At 39.9% G+C, this 16,150-nt stretch overlaps 1 protein-coding gene across 4 annotated transcripts in view; it reads left to right on the top strand.

Moving 5' to 3' along the window:
- Positions 1–16,150, top strand: part of FAM189A2 (family with sequence similarity 189 member A2) — a 73,355-nt gene that overhangs the window by 4,694 nt on the left and 52,511 nt on the right. For 3 of the 4 annotated variants that reach the window (XM_030810058.1, XM_030810052.1, XM_030810057.1), the window contains exon 2: positions 6,405–6,461. The exons of the other annotated variant lie outside the window; for it this stretch is intronic. In XM_030810058.1, the coding sequence (XP_030665918.1) occupies positions 6,450–6,461 (12 nt within the window). In that variant the 5' untranslated portion in view covers positions 6,405–6,449. The remainder of the gene's footprint in view (positions 1–6,404; positions 6,462–16,150) is intronic. 4 annotated transcript variants of the gene reach the window in all.

Here is a 16,150-nt window from a genome sequence, read left to right as displayed (position 1 = left end):
TTTTTGAGCACTCTGAGTGTTTGATTTCTTCCTAGTATCACTGGTAAATCACTCAATATATTATTATTCCCAAAATTCATGAGCCTAAGAGATGAGCCATCTTGAAAAACAGCCTGACATTTGACTGGAGGTGAGTGGCTAAGGGAGGATCTCAGTGTCCGTCTTCAGCTGTGCTGTCCTAGCTCTCGGTTTGGGGGGTGCGTTTAGTGTTAACTAGATTCCACTGGGGTATGGGAGTTAACTAGATTCCACTGGGGTATGGGCGTTAATGTCAGCTAGATTCCACTGGGGTATGGGAGTTAACTAGGTTCCACTGGGTTTAATTAGATTTCCACTGGGGTATGGGAGTTAATGTTAACTAGATTCCACTGGAGTATGGGAGTTAACTAGGTTCCACTGGGGTTAACTAGATTCCACTGGGGTATGGGAGACTCGGTCGGCCACACTGCAGTAGATTTAATGAAAGAGGAGAGAGAGTTGCATTGAGTTGTCTCTCCTCCTTCAAAAACAAAATTCCTACCTTCGATGACATGCATGATCCTTGGGAGATATTTCAGATGAGTGGTGGAGAATTGGTGGTTGTTTTTTGTTCCTCTCTGTGTGCCCTATTGTTCTTTATCAGTTGTATGCATTCATGTCTTTGCTTTAAGTCACTGATCTGAATTCATGATCATCCTTCTTTGAGTCCATGATTCTTTGGCAAGGTTCCACTTTCATATAAAGAGACAGATGTTGGTGAATTTTAGGGTGAACCTTTTTAAAAAAAATTGCAGTGAATAAACATAAAGAAAAATCAATGGACCAAACGAAAAACTAACATAAAGATTATGGTTACTACCAGTTAAATGATAGTAATTTTTTTTATCATACTAATCAAATACTACTTTAATATTTAAGGGATATTTCAAATATAATTTTGGGGATGAGTTTTATTGATTTCTTTGGTCCTTTATTTTGCATATCAGCAGAGTCACATTTATAAGTTCTGTGCCTCTCGGCCTCAATTACTCATCTGTAAAATGGGTGGGATGCTTCTTCTTCAGTACTGATTTTGTGATAGTGTAGCTAGAGTATACATAGGAGAGTGCATCACTGCTGGACCCAAGCACCAGACCTGGAATACACGGGAACCTGTATCAATGGTTTTTAAATACCGAGGTAATAGTTAATAAAAGTAAAGTGAACAGGCCAGTATTTTTGTAGGACATTATAGTTACCATTATGTTTTCATTAGAAATATTCAGTTGCCCACTTTCTCAATTTGTTTTTTTTAATGAGCTATGCTAGACAGATAGGGAAGAAATACACACACATACACATTTTTTAAAAAGTTGCCATCATAAGAGCTATAGGGCAGGGTAGGTTGTTGAGAAGTTTGACATATTATTTTCTGCTTATTTACAAAGTAACACAGGACATTTACAACATTGCTTTTTAAAAATCTCTGTGTTTACATACAGCAGCTTTTGATAAGTGATTCAGAACATTTTTGCCCTAACACATGTTAATGGATTAGCAAAGGGAAATAGGGCAGTAGAATTATAAGCTTCTGATCTTAACGATTTGATTTTTATGTTGGAAAATGAAAGCACATTAACCATTTATGGTGGGTAACAATGACTCTCCCCTGGGGTATCTCAGAGCCCTTCTTTGCAGTATCAGAAAAAAGGAAAGGCCTCTGCTTTTTCCTGTAAGCTACAAGAAATGGGTTATCAGTGAGTGAAACAAAAATTGTAATACCTCTCATTATAATAATATAGAGATTGTTTGGTGTTAGAAAATAGGTTCTTACCTGTTCATTCAGGGCAAGTTCCATCTTGCGCTAGATGGAAAGAGTGCTGATGGAGTTGCTTTTTGTTGCTGCTGTACTCTTTTAGGAAGCACAGGGGATGAAAAATGTGTTTAGTCTTACATAGTCATCTTTGAGCAAGGTCATCTCCTGTTTCTGGCCTCCATTCATTCATTCACTCATTGACTCTTATAACTAACTGAGTGCCTTCTGGGAACCTTTAGTGGTGTGTGAGTGAGTATGCACAGGTCCAAGCCCTCATCGTGATACTGACAGTTAAACATGTAATAGCATTGTGGCATAATGGGAGCCATGGAAGGACATTGTTAAGGGACCTTCTTGACTCATTTCTGATGGAGCTCCAGCTACTGCTGCCACCAAGGGAGGTGGAGGCATTGAATACCCTGCCTCCTTCTCTTCTTCTTTTCCCAACCCCTTTCCCCATCCATGAATTCTGCCTCCCTTTCAGATGAAATGGAAGCATCATTCCTTAAGTCTTGAGCTCTTAAAAATTGTATCCCCAACTGTAGCACCTCTGTTCCCATTACCATTCGAGAGGCTTCTAATCATCCAGGCCTACTTCATCTATTTGCTTTTCTCCCCATCACCACTCACAGGGTTCCCCAAGTGCCTCAGGGCTTCACTGGGCTTGAAGAGAGGGAGAAGTTGAATAAAAGTAGGTGTATGCCTTTGTTGCGGGGTTCAGGAATGGAGATCCGCAACTATAGCTCCTGTCTGGAGCTGGAATATAGTTTCTTAAAATGTTGTAAAGAGCGGTGGCTTACAAGAATCCTGGTGGGATTTAACTTGAATATGTGCTGAGTCTATAAAACAATTTAAATGGAAATGACATTCTTAGTTTGTCTTCAATCCATAGACTTGGTATATGCCTTGACTTACTTGGCTATTCATTTAATATTGCACAATAAACTGTATTTCTCCCCAGTGAGGACTTAAAGATCTTTGTCATATATATTTTGAGATTATTGATGTTTCTTATTTGTCATGTATTTGTACATATATACATTTTGTACATACTTTTTAACTTACAGTTTCTATAGTTTGTTGCTACCATATGCAAACAAAATACCTCCCCTCCAAAGGAAGCAATAAAGATAGCTTACTTCTTTGGTTTCAGAGGTACCTCATTTGAAGTGACAGTTGAATCTGTCATGATCTATTAAAATAAAAAAAATAGAAATACCTTTCAACTTAGAAACTTCACCCCTGGGACTTTTTTCCGCTGAAATAAAAGCACTTGTTTTTAAAGATATATGTTCATAGATGTTTACTGCAGCATTGTTTGTGACAGCAAAAAACTAGACATAGAATGAATGCCCATTAATATGGAAATGATTGAATACGTTAAGTATAGCCACACAATGGAATGTTATGTAGCCACTAAAGTAAAATGAATTAGAGCTGTTCCAATGCACATGAGGAGATTTCTATGAAGTATTTATTGAGAGAGAAAAGGAAGAGGCAGGGAAAGTATATCTTTTCTGATTTTTTTTTTACAAAAATCACATCCCTGTGAGTGTGTATATATACACATAGACATATGTGTGTAGTAAGAATTCAGAGAAAAATACATACATATGTAAAATATGTAAACATGCTAGATTGTTAACATGGAGGAGGGTAGGCTGGGTAGGCGAGGTGGGAAGAACAGTTGAGGCATATTGCTATTTTATAGGCTTTTATGGCTGGGGCTGGACACTTCCTTTTAATAATAATATTATTATTATTTTTGAGATGGACTCTCTCACCCAGGCTGGAGTGCAATGGTGCGATCTCGGCTCACTACACCCTCTACCTCCTGGGTTCAAGCGATTCTCCTGCCTCAGCCTCCCAAGCAGCTGGGCTTATAGGTGTGTGCCACCACACCCAGCTAATTTTTGTGTTTTTAGTAGAGACGGGGTCACACCATGTTGGCCAGGCTGGTCTCAAACTCCTGACCTCAAGTATTCTGCCTGCCTTGGCCTCCCAAAGTGCTGGGATTACAGGTGTGAGCCACTGTGACTGCCAATAATATTGTTTTAATAGAAAAAATATATTCCAAAAAGCTGAACCGCAGGGTTCTCTATTAATGGAGACCAGTAGCATTAATGTCAAATGCTAACTAATAATTCAAATCATATTTTTTACTGAATTGGGAGATTTGTGTTTTCCTTAAGGGCAGTCAAATATGAAGTTATGTTTTCACAAGAACAGCTTGAATTTCCTCAGCTAAGTCCAGTAGGCACCAGAGTGGGCAGGTGGGATGCACATGCACAGAGGAATACACACATACACACACATGTGCACACACATGCAAGCATGTGCATACACACATACATTCACAAGCATACGTGCCTGCACCCTGAGTCACAGATTTCTGAGGAATCACTGTCATCACTATAAGGTAAGTCTTTTGAGCTAGAAGAGACCAAGAGATGGTTTCCTTCCCTTACAGCATTTCTAAGGAAATAAGTGAGGACCAGACAAGTGAAATGACTTGGCCAAGGTCTCATAGTTAAGTCTTTAGAAGCTGAGTGGGAACCTGGAACCCAGGACCTCATGGATTGCAGTCCCAATTTGTGAAGTAGGCGCAACTCACACACTCTGAGTCACACACGCCCTGCCCTGTGTCTTCAGGCAGAAATTGTTTAGGGTAAGGAAATATCCTATTGCATTTAAAGAGATTGCAAGGTTAAAGTGCCTGGTGGGCAGGCAGCTGTAGTACCTTTAGACATAGATGGCACACAAAGAAATTGTCGCCCATCTGCCTGTATATGGTTTTTGATCCTTGATGTCAGTGGGTAGACTTGTCCTCTGCTGGTCTGATGCTGCAGAGTGATTACTCTCAGCTAATGAGAATGGAGAATATTGCAAGCAGGCCTGTGGGTTTTGAATTTGAAGGGACACTGTCAAGTCCTTACTGATGTGTAGTTGATAAACAGTGATTGTGAAATAGTGCATTTGAGCAATTTGGACAAGTATAATGTGCTTGTAGAGGAAAACCCTCATGGCTGCATTTGGTAGACACACTTTATTTTACAAAGCTCAGAGTGCTCAAATGGCATCAGCACATCCCAGGCTGAAAAATTACTTTGATTATCCTTTCCCAATTGTTTATCAAACTGTGTTATCCAGAGGGCTGACCTGGGTTTCCAGTTTATATTTTGGCAAAATACTGGCCCTTTCCTTTCCTTTCCTTTTTTTTTTTTTTTTTTTTGAGACAGAGTCTCATTCTGTCGCCCAGGCTGGAGTGCAGTGGTGCGATCTCAGCTCACTGCACCCTCTGCCTCCTGGGTTCAAGTGACTCTTGTGCCTCAGCCTCCCAAGTAGCGTCACCATGCCCATCTTTTTGTATTTTAGTGGAGATGGGGTTTCACCATGTTGTCCAGGCTGGTCTCAAAGTCCTGGGCTCAGGCAATCCACCTGCCTCGGCCTCCCAAAGTGCTGGGAGTAACAGGAGTGAGCCACCGTGCCCAGCCTGTTTTTTCTTATTGAGATTTTTTAGCTCGTTTTTTATTGAAGTGTCATTTTGCAACATGAGCTCCTTCTCACAGTAGTTCCTCCCACTTTGTGGAATAAATGCTCTAGAACATATATTAATTGCCAACAATGGGGGCACAATGCTGGGAACTAGGACTTTAGAGAGACAAGACAAGAGTTCACAGTTAGTAGGTAATACAGAGACACATCCCTCAATTATTACAATAGAGTTTTTGGAAAAAAAGAAGTGTGTGCAGAGGGCTTCCATGAGTGTGGAGCGGTGGAATCAGTGAGGGCTTCTCAGGGCAGGTGACTGCTAAATGGGGCCTTGCAGGATGGATGAAAGTTCTCAGGCAGCTAGGAGGGAAGCTGGGAGGACACAGCACTTCAGCAAAGAGAAAGAAGCAAATAGCCCAGGGATGTCAGGAGCCTGGTTGGCCTGAGGGAGGGCAGGTACTTCATAGGAAGGTATGTGGTGGAGGGGCCAGGGTATGTAAAAACCAGGCTTGAGAGTAGGTAAGAGAAGATCTTGAAGGGCCTTGTTTCCCATTTCGAAGACTTTACCTGTCCCATAATGGATGGGTACCTGATGAAGGGAAGGATGCCACCAGACATTCATCTGATGAGGCTGACCCTGGCAACAGATAGGGTGCTGCTAGGAACAGGGAGCTTGGCTGAGAAATAGTGATTTCTCACTCACCAGAAGGAGAGGCTAATTTCTGATTGTGTGTTCTTAATTGACATTAAGAAAAAACAGGCCAGGTGTGGTGACATGCGCCTGTAGTCCTAGCTACTGGAGAGGCAGAGGCGGGAGGATCACCAGAGCCCAGGAAGTCAAGGCTGCAGTGAGGCATGATCGTGCTATTGCACTCCAGCCTCAGTGGCAGAGCAAAGCCCTGTCTTTAAAAAAACAAAACAAAATTAAGCAAAGTCAATAAAAAAAGCTTTGAGGGCTTGGAAATAAAAGTCCAAAATGGTCTACCAGAATGAACCCCGTAATCCAGGAGGAATATTAAATGTTTGATTTGGAATGCTTTGAAATTTCAGTATCTTTAAAAATATGTACTTTTGTGACTGAGGATTTGTTTATTGGAATTGGTCCGTTTTCTATATTTATGATAGTTTATCCTTACAGGTGATACTCTCTGGAATCATAGGATTAACAACTTGGAAAAGGCCTATGATACTCCTGGTATGTACTGATCTTATAAACTGCTACCCTTTATAAAATGTGCTATCTATGAAGTCTGTTCATATAAACCACTGAAGAAATGCTTAAGCTTCCTTGTTCATTAAAAAATAAGTTAACAGTAGATAATATTAGAAGTCAGATGATCATAACAAGTAAGTAAGATAATAATTTTGCTGGTTTTCTGATTCACTTTAAGCTCCTTAAGTACCCAGTGCTATATAAGTGTCTTTAGTTCCAGCATTAAACCCATCCTAAAGGTAGAATTTTTAAAAAACTACTTACTATGGGCAGTTTTAAATATACACAATAGTGGAGGGAATAATATAATAAACTCCCTGTACCCATCGCCCAGGTTCCATAATGATTAACTTCCTGCCAATCTTTACAGCTATACTCCCACTCATTTCCTCTCATATTCTTTTTTCTCTATATTCTTTTTATTTATTATTGTTATTATTATTATTTTTGAGTCGGAGTCTCGCACTGTTGCCTGGGCTGGAGTGCAGTGGTGCGATCTCAGCTCACTGTAACCTTTGCCTCCCGGGTTCAAGCAATCCTCCCAAGTAGCTGGGATTACAGGCGCCCACCACTGCGCCCTGCTAATTTCTTGTATTTTTAGTAGAGACGGGGTTTCCCTATGTTGGTCAGGCTGGTCTCAAACTCCTGACCTCGTGATCCTCCCGCCTTGGCCTCCCAAAGTGCTGAGATTACAGGCGTGAGCCACCAAGCCCGGCTGTTATTCTTTTTTTTTTTTGGACACAGTCTCACCCTGTTGGCCAGGCTGGAGTGCAGTGGCACGTTCTCAGCTCACCACAACCTCTGCCTCCCAGGTTTAAGCAGTTGTCATGCCTCAGCCTCCTGAGTAGCTGAGATTACAGGTGTGCACCAACATGCCTGGCTAATTTTTTTATTTTTAGTAGAGACGGGGTTTCACCATGTTGGCCAGGCTGGTCCCAAACCTCAAGTGATCCGCCTGCCTTGGCCTCCCAGAGTGTTGAGATTACAGGCATGAGCCACTGCGCCTGTCCTCCTCTATATTCTTTTGAAGCAGATCTCAGATATTAATCATGAATATATGAATTTTTATTGTTATAATGTTTGAGTTGAACAACCTTAGAATTTTGTTGCATAGATTTGCTATATTATCTCTTTATCACATAAATATTATATTCTCTTGGTAATATAGACATATACTGGTGATTTTATCCTTTTTTTGTTATTGAGGTAAAATTTATATAGCAAAATGAATCATTTTAAAGTATACAATTGAGTGGCATTTTTAGAACATTTCCAGTGTTCATCCTTTGTTTTTATTTGCTATGTCATTTTGATTCAGCAACTGTAAACTTATCATTTACAGTTTTAAATAAGTTTAAACTTATCATTTAAAGTGAATCAAAATAGACAATGCTAATGGAGTTTCCAACTTTTAACGATAAAATAGAGGGTCTAGGAAATTAGACTTGAATTGTGGTGTACTTAAATTTTTTTTCCTATATAATATCTCTTATTTTTATTTGTCTCATCCATCTTGAAATGGAGTTAAGTAATTTTCTAAAGTCATTTTGTATATATGCTTAATAGTTCATCTTAAATCGTTGTTTGCTGGGCAACGGGCAATCAGTACAAAACTCCTTAAATTTTTAAATACAAAGAGAAGAAGCACATTGTGGGATCTTCATGTGTCAGAATAGTTAATAGATCCCAATACTGTGTTGATGGTCTTGAAAAACTAACCTGAAGTGTTTTTAGGCCCGCAAGATGACATAGGCAACATTTTACAACTCCATCAGTGATTGTATTTCATGAAATTCCTTTAATAATTTTGGAAAGAATAAATTTTTAGCATACCATTTTAATATATTAAACAGCAGGATGAGAGAAATTGAGACTTTGGATGTGTTGTATAGCCTGTGTTATAAGTGGCTGAAATTTGTTTCACAATGACTCTTTAGGTTTACAGTCTCTGTGAAAAATTTTGGTTGGTGTTTAGTGTTTATACGAATATTTGGTAACAGGAATCTCCTTTGCACTGTCTTTTTCCATTGAGTCAATATTAAATTGCTCAGTAATACAAATCTCTAGGATTTAAATTGAATTAAAAGAAGAAAATCTTCAATGGTATTTGTACTTTGAAAATTCCAAATGATTAAAAGAGTATAAGTGTGTAAAGAATAGATTCAAGAAAGTATATCTATTACGACATTTATTTCTTTGACGTTGTTGTCTTTTAAAAAGCTGCCTCACATATTTATTATGTAAGCTTAAGCAGCCTTAAATGAAAATGGCCCTGTCTTATTACATTCTTATCCATTTATTTCTCATCTTTGTTAAGTATATGCACTTTGTCACAAAGTTGTAACCAGTGTGTACATACTATGTCATGCACTGCTTTTTCTGTTTAATATGAAATTAAGCTATTATCAGGTTTCCATGTATGAGGAGCCTACATGCTTATCATTTAAAACTGTAAGCAGGCTTCTGCCTTATTTCTGTATCATCATCAGTTTTTACCCTATTGTTGGACATTTGAGCTTCTATATTTTGGCTGCTATGAGTTATGTACTTAGAAGGTCATATAGAGATTGTCTTGAAATGTTAATTAGCATCAATTTATAAAGAAGATAAATTAATTTGTAGGGATTCTACAAGGGAAAGCTTTGCATCTATTGATAATTGGAGACTTAGTCAATATCATAAATGAAAAATCTTCAGTTCATATGTATCTTTTATTTTTTTTGAGAGAGGGTCTTGCTCTGTTGCCCAGGCTGGAGTGCGGTGGTGTGATCACTGCTCATTGCAGCCTCAAACTCCTGGGCTCAAGGGATCCTCCCAGTTTAGTCTCCCGAGTAGCTGGGACTACAGGCGTGTGCCACCACACCCAGCTAATTTTTAAATTTTTTGCAGAGATGGGAGTCTCACAACATTACCCAGGTTGGTCTCGAACTCCTGGGCTCAAGTGATCTTCCCACCTCAGCTTCCCAAAGTTCTGGGATTACAGGTATGAGCCACTATGCCTGGCTCACATGACTCTTAATAGTATACCATTATAACTCATGCCAGATGCTTGTGTTATGTCAAAAAATGGAAAAATGCCAGTCAGATATTCCTAGCCCATCCTTTTAAGAGTAGCATCCCTGTGTACGAGCCACTGAACTCTTCTGAGCCTAGTTTTCTTTTTGGCACAGAGGGGATAATTTAGTGATACCAAGGGAAGTTCTACCCTACCCCTCCCTTAATGGATATTTTTTCTCCATTTTTTCCCCCAAGCCCCTCTGCCTCAGTTTCCCGAGTTTAGGGAATGTGCCATTGCATGCTTTTTGGTGGGAGGCCATGTTCCATTAGGAGCCAGCGGACCCCATGGATCTGTGTTCTTGCAGGCCTGGGCTTGGCTCATTAGAGTTCTGTCCCCTTCCCCTTCTCATCCATGCTGTAGGCTCAGGGGCACCTTCTGACCTGGGACTTTCACCCCCTAGCTGGTTGTTTGTTTGGCTGGCGCCTTTTCTACTGGCTCTCAGCTCAGCAGTCACTTCCTGCGAGAGGCCTTTCCTGACCACTCTGATTGCAGTGGCTCCTGCCTTGCCCCTAGCCGTATCCCAGCACTGAATTACTGGCTTTGTGGTCTGTGATTAGCCTATGTACCTTACATTTGTTGCCCCTCTCCCCAGACTATAGTCAGTTCCCTGAGGACAAGAGTCTTGTCTTTTTCAGTCTCTTTCTCTAGGGCCAGTGTGCTCAATACACATTTGTTGTTGACTGTGGAGTTAATTTGACAGCCAATAAGAAATTTAGGTCCTGGGTGAACTCTCAAAATTTCTTTTACTTTTGTCTCAAATTTCTCTCACTTGCTTTTGTTCTCCTATTCATCCCCTTTGAACTTCAAGGTTGTCAGGGAGTGTTTTGGTGGTGGAGGTTGGGAGGCGAAGGATGCTCTTTTTCAGGGCCCTTTGAGAGGCAAGCCGTCCTCGTTTTTAGTTGTTCACATCAGTCTAGAACACACGAATATTCCCTTTTGAGAACCATTTACATTTGGGCTTCCTCTTTTGTGGTTGTTACCTTGATGACATCAAGTTTCTTACTGGTTTGAACAAAAAAGGGTTGCTGTGACCTAGTTCCTTCAAACTCAAGTTTTCATGGAAATTCAGGGTTGGAAGCCTTCATTTACTGGGTCAGGTTTCTTATACTAACACACTCATGTGTTCAGAACAAAAATGATAATATTGGAAAATAGTTGTTAAATATTTGTAGCTATTTATGGCTATGACTAAGAATAAGCTGGGAAGTATGTGTGCATGCATATGTGTGTGTGTGTGTGTGTGTGTGTGTAGTTTTCTAGGTCGTGTGTTTTCCATAAAGAGCTAACATTTTCCATTTTTAAAGAATGTTTTTATTTCTTCTAGACATCATTCCTCTTTCATTCTAAGAAAATGTTCTGTAAGTGTTTACAAATGATGGACAATGCTAGAAACAGCCCCAAACATTGTCTGGTCTAGGCACCTCAGTTAGAAAACAGAACGGTCTTAGTAAGATATTTTTTAAAATTTTTCTTTGGTGGTACAGGCATTTTTGGTGGCAGGTATTTTTCTTCGGTGGTACATTTAGTAAGAATTGCTACTGTGAAAATCCAGCTAGCTCTCTGCCTATATTTTTGGTTCCTTATGAAGTGGTGATGTGAGCTTTGTTATTTTTTTTCTTGTCAATTAGATGGGATAAGTACGACCTAAAAATGATAAAGGGACAGCTCCATATTCTCTAGCGTCAACAATGAAGGTTCTTCCCCAGAGATGTTCTTGGGTCACATGTGGCTTATTCCCAACTGCGGCTCCTGTTGATTTGCACCCCGGACCAAGAATAGACGAGGGTAAATGTATTGGCTATTTTAAAAATGGTCTTTCAGTTTATTTTCTAACCTCAAGATTATAGTATTTAGGATAAAACCTCATTACCCAAAGAGACTACAAAGTGGCTTAAGGTATGCTTAATTATTTTTTTTCTCTAAGAGTCCATATAGGCTAGGTTGGTAAGATAATTCTGCTCACAAAGCCATTTGAGGAGCTAGGAATTTTTCATCTTATTGTGTCTTGGATGGAGAGTCAGAATACTTAGACACTTTGTCAAAAGTCAGAAATAGTTTTAGGTGGATTATGCTGTGAGATAGATTGTGGTCTTTTCTTTCCTGAGGATATGGAGAGCTGGAGTGGTCAGAATACCCAGGTGCAGTTTAGGAATCTATGCATTTACAAAATGAGCCGTGAAGCTCTCTGGCTTTGGCAGTTGAGTTCTTTCAAGTACATTTCAGTAAATTGAAATGAACCCTTGTTTGATAGTTCACAAAACCTGGATTTTAATGCTGACACTTTACCACTAATTGTCAGGTGACCTTGGGGAAATCTCTTGACCCAAAAGTCAAGATTTTCCCAAGGTCTAAACCAATAAGTGGCTTAGATCAGAATAATATTTTAAGATTCCTTCCAGCTCTCATATTATAGATTTCCAGAGTCCTCTTTAGTTACCTAGATGGTGTTTTAATTTCAGGTGGACATTTCAACTGGTCATTATAACCTCCCTGTATATAAACTGAAATACTATGATTATTTCACTCTGTGTTTTTTAAGGCATAAAATGGAAGACTTTTCTTACTCTGCAGAATTATTAGTAATACATTCTTGCATGTATATAATGCTTAAGAATTTTCCAGGTTCTTTCATATACCTTTTCTCATGGCAGATATTATTCCTTTTATGTAGATAAGAGAATATTAGTTCAGGAGTTAATTGGCTTGTTCAGTTCACAATGAGTTGAATGATTATTAGAAAGAACCCAGGGATTTGGGCTCCTAGTTCATTGCTTCTTCCATTGTAACATTTTACCACCTCCTCCACTGGCCAATCGGTAGCCATCTCACTGTGGCCAACAGTGGCTTTTTTGTGGTGTAGAATATAAATTAAATAAGCTGTTACCTTATTTGTGAATGTCCAGTTCTTTTTCAAGATCTGAAGTGGTAAACGTTTTGGGAATTTTATCTTTCACTCAAAAGAGCCAGAGGCAGAAATGTCCAAGGTAACACAAGGTGTAGTTTTGAGTCACAGTCCTATCAATTTCAATCAATAAGTGGCCAAGGAAATGATCTAATTTGTACGCTCATCTGTACAATGGGAGTATACCCATTCCTCAGGATCGTAATGCACATTGAAACTGTAAACTGTAAAATGGGATTTAAGGCTGTGTAAACACATTATGAATTATTTTTTAATCATTCATTGAGAAAATCTCCAAGAGAAGATCTGGCCTCTCAATTTGATGTGTCATTATGTAACAACCCATGGTAGAAAAATGTGCACTTAGGTATTGTGAAGGCAGCTTAGGCTGGGTTCAGGCTTCTCTGTGATCACAGTGCATTTAGTCTGTTGGCAACAGGTGTTTGATTTCTCCCCTCTGATCACCTTCTCCCAGGAACTGCATTGGGTAAGAACTTGGGATCCTCAAAAATTGAAAGCAGTCTTGGGTGGTTCATCTACAGTTAGAATCAAGACCTGGGTAGTACCTTGTTTTGCAGACTGACCTAAGCCAATTTGGGTATGCTTTAATTAGTGGGTTCAGTTTGGTAGCAACAGGTAATTGCCAAAGCTTAGAAGTAACCTTTCTGCCAAGTTAATTATTAAAATGAAGTTGATTCTCAGATCAAATTCTGCTATCCATACACTTATTAGCCCTCAGACAAAAAAATTGTTCATGCCCTTTGTTCTGAAGCTTAAAGTATAGAGAGTTGAGATTTGTATCATGCTTACAAAATAGAGTGTCTGAACAATGTTTTTGTCTCTCATTTTCACATTCACTTCTCTTGAATACCACTGTGGATTCCTTGAAAACCTGTTGATCAAGCAAAGCTAAGTTTATAAGACCCACTTCAGTAAGGGAGAGCAGCTCTTTGCCAGTTCTCAGAACGGATGAGCCAAAGAGAGGATATTTATAGGGTTTTAGAGCCCCTGCTGGATGATTGTGTTTTTTTTGAGACAGGGTCTCACTCTGTCACCCAGGCACCTGAGTGAAGTGGCACCATCACAGCTCACTGCAGCCTCGACCTCCCTGGCTCAGGTGATCCTCCCACCTCAGCCTCAGCCTCCTGAGTAGCCGATGTTGAAAAGGTAGTCATTAGCTTGGTAAATATCGCTAATCAGCAGGGAAATGAAAATCAAAACCACAATATCAAAACATCATGTAATATACTTTTAATATAAACAATTAAACATGAGAACCCGTTTTTAACATCCATTATGCTAATTAAGCTAATAATTACATCAATGGCATCTCATTTCCATATTCACTCTGCTAATTTAGCAAAATCAGTTGGGTGTTGTTGGGAGATAAAGATAAGGGAAGCAAGCTTTTGGAGTTTGGCCTTTCTCATAAATGCTAGCTGACCATCTGGAATATGAATTCTTGACTATCCTTGGGTGTAGCTTGGACCAACCAATGTGTACATACATAATATCACATTCTGGTGCTAAAGTGCATTATAGACTATTTTGTGATTTAAAAGTAATGGCAAAAACTGCAATTACTTTTGCACCAAATCTAATAGTAGTATATATGTATTTGGGTTGCTAAAGGGAGCCCCCTGACCAGTCCTGCATCCAGGTTGTCTGAGCCCAACAGACTACAGTGATCAATTTCTGAACATGACTATGAGAAAGTTCTCAAATTATGAATGATTTGGGGCAAGAGGGGAGACCATTTTGAGTTGGGGAACATCTTAAAATTCATGTGCTGTCATGAAATGTTGCAGAACAATGTGTATGGTCCTATCTGTGTGTGTGTGTGCGTGTGTATTATGTTAAAAAACACCAAGTGATCATACAGGTGTGTTTGCAGTTACATGGAAAATTTCTGAGAAGATATACAAGAAACTGTTCACAGTGGGCCCCTCTGTGGAGTGAAATGGGAATGGGAAGGAGGAAGACTTTCTTGCTCTCCAATTTGTATTTGGAGGGAACAGTGCTGTATTGTGTGAAGAGGAGACTTTTAGTTTAGTTATCTTTTGTTTAATTTTTGGCCACCCTGTACCTGCAATGTCTGAATTCCCTTTTTGGAGTTGGTGTCGCTGCCTTTGTGTGCGTCTTGGTAAGCGGTGGGGCCCTGCCTCCGGTGACGAAGCTTCTGAGGCCACGTGCTTATGTTTCTGAATGCCAGCAGCCAGCCTGTGAACCCATGACCTCTACCCCCTGGAGCTCTAGCCCAGGACTCTGAATCTGGAGCTGTGGATGCACTGTAGACCTGGGGCCACTTGGAACTTACTGGGCAAAGGAGGCAGCTTGTGTCCAAGGCTGACAACAAGGGACCTGGTTTTCCTGTGGCATGACCTTGCTAGAAGTTCCAGCTCCCAGGTTCTTTGGCTCCTTCCTGGGTTCCTGAGCCTCGTTCTTGTGGATTCTGTGAGCTACCTGATAGTCTTGCAAGAAATTCCTTTTCTTCTTAAATAGCCTGAGTTGGTTTCTCTTGTTCCTAACATAATCAAGAACTCTGAATGCTTAAGACCATGATTTTTCTTCTATGAATATTACTTTTATAATAATTTAAAATAGTTCAAACTAAATAGATTCATTTTAAAACATTTGGACACTTATGGTAACTCAGTTGAAAAACAAGAAATCCAGTGGGCATGCAAAGTAGATGGATTGGTGGTGAGCTCAGCATTGGCGGGAAGTGTCTGGTGAAGGAGGCTGGGTCGGGGTGTCAGGGCTTGGGTGGTGGTAGAATTGGGTCTTATGAGCTGCAATCTCTCAAGGGTGATACCAAAGAGTTTTCTGGTAAAGCTCTTTTGTGAAGAGAAAATAATGATCTCTAAATGGACATTTTGTGTTAGCAGGCATTCTGCACATTGATGGAGAAGAAAGAGTATAGATTTGGGTCAGACCCAGAACTGACCTGGGTACTGTACTTAGTTGCATAATTTGACATAATACTTTACCTCTCTGAGACTGTTTCTCATTTATTTCATATTTATAGTTATATATCTAAATATATTATCTATCTATTTATCCATCTACCTATATCTCAAACACACCACAGTGATATTTTATAATTTAGTAAGTGCCTCTTAAGAGGGAAAATATTTTTTATTAAAAACATGGGAGCTCATTAGCCTTCTTACTCTTTTTAAAAAATTTTTATCTTTTGAGACGGAGTCTCACTCTGTTGCCCAGACTGGAGTGCAGTGGCACAATCTTGGCTTTCTGTAACCTCTGCCTCCTGGGTCCAAGGGATTCTCGTGCTTCAGCCTCCTGAGTAGCTGGGATTACAGGCACGCACCACCATACATGGCTTAATTTTTGTATTTTTAGTAGAAATGGGGTTTCACCATCATGGCCAGGCTGGTCTCGAACTCCTGACCTCAAGTGACTTGCCCGTCTCAGTCTCCCAAAGTGCTGGGATTATAGGTGTGAGCCACTGTGCCTGGCCTACCTTCTTATTCTTATTAAAAATAGACTTCTGCATTTATCCCACACCTGAACCTGACTTATACTCCACACAGATAACACTTTTTTTTTTTTTTTTTATTGAGATGGAGTCTTCCTCTGTTAACCAGCCAGGAGTGCAGTGGTGGCGATCTCGGCTCACTGCAGCCTCTGCCTCCCGGGGTTCAAGCGATTGTCCTGTCTCAGCTTCCCAAGTAGCTGGGATTACAGGCA

This window comes from Nomascus leucogenys, chromosome 1a (genome assembly GCF_006542625.1).
Source record: "Nomascus leucogenys isolate Asia chromosome 1a, Asia_NLE_v1, whole genome shotgun sequence".
Taxonomy (NCBI): domain Eukaryota; kingdom Metazoa; phylum Chordata; class Mammalia; order Primates; family Hylobatidae; genus Nomascus; species Nomascus leucogenys.
The sequence above is the reverse complement of the archived record's forward strand: the minus strand, read 5'-3'. Positions and strand labels throughout refer to the sequence as shown.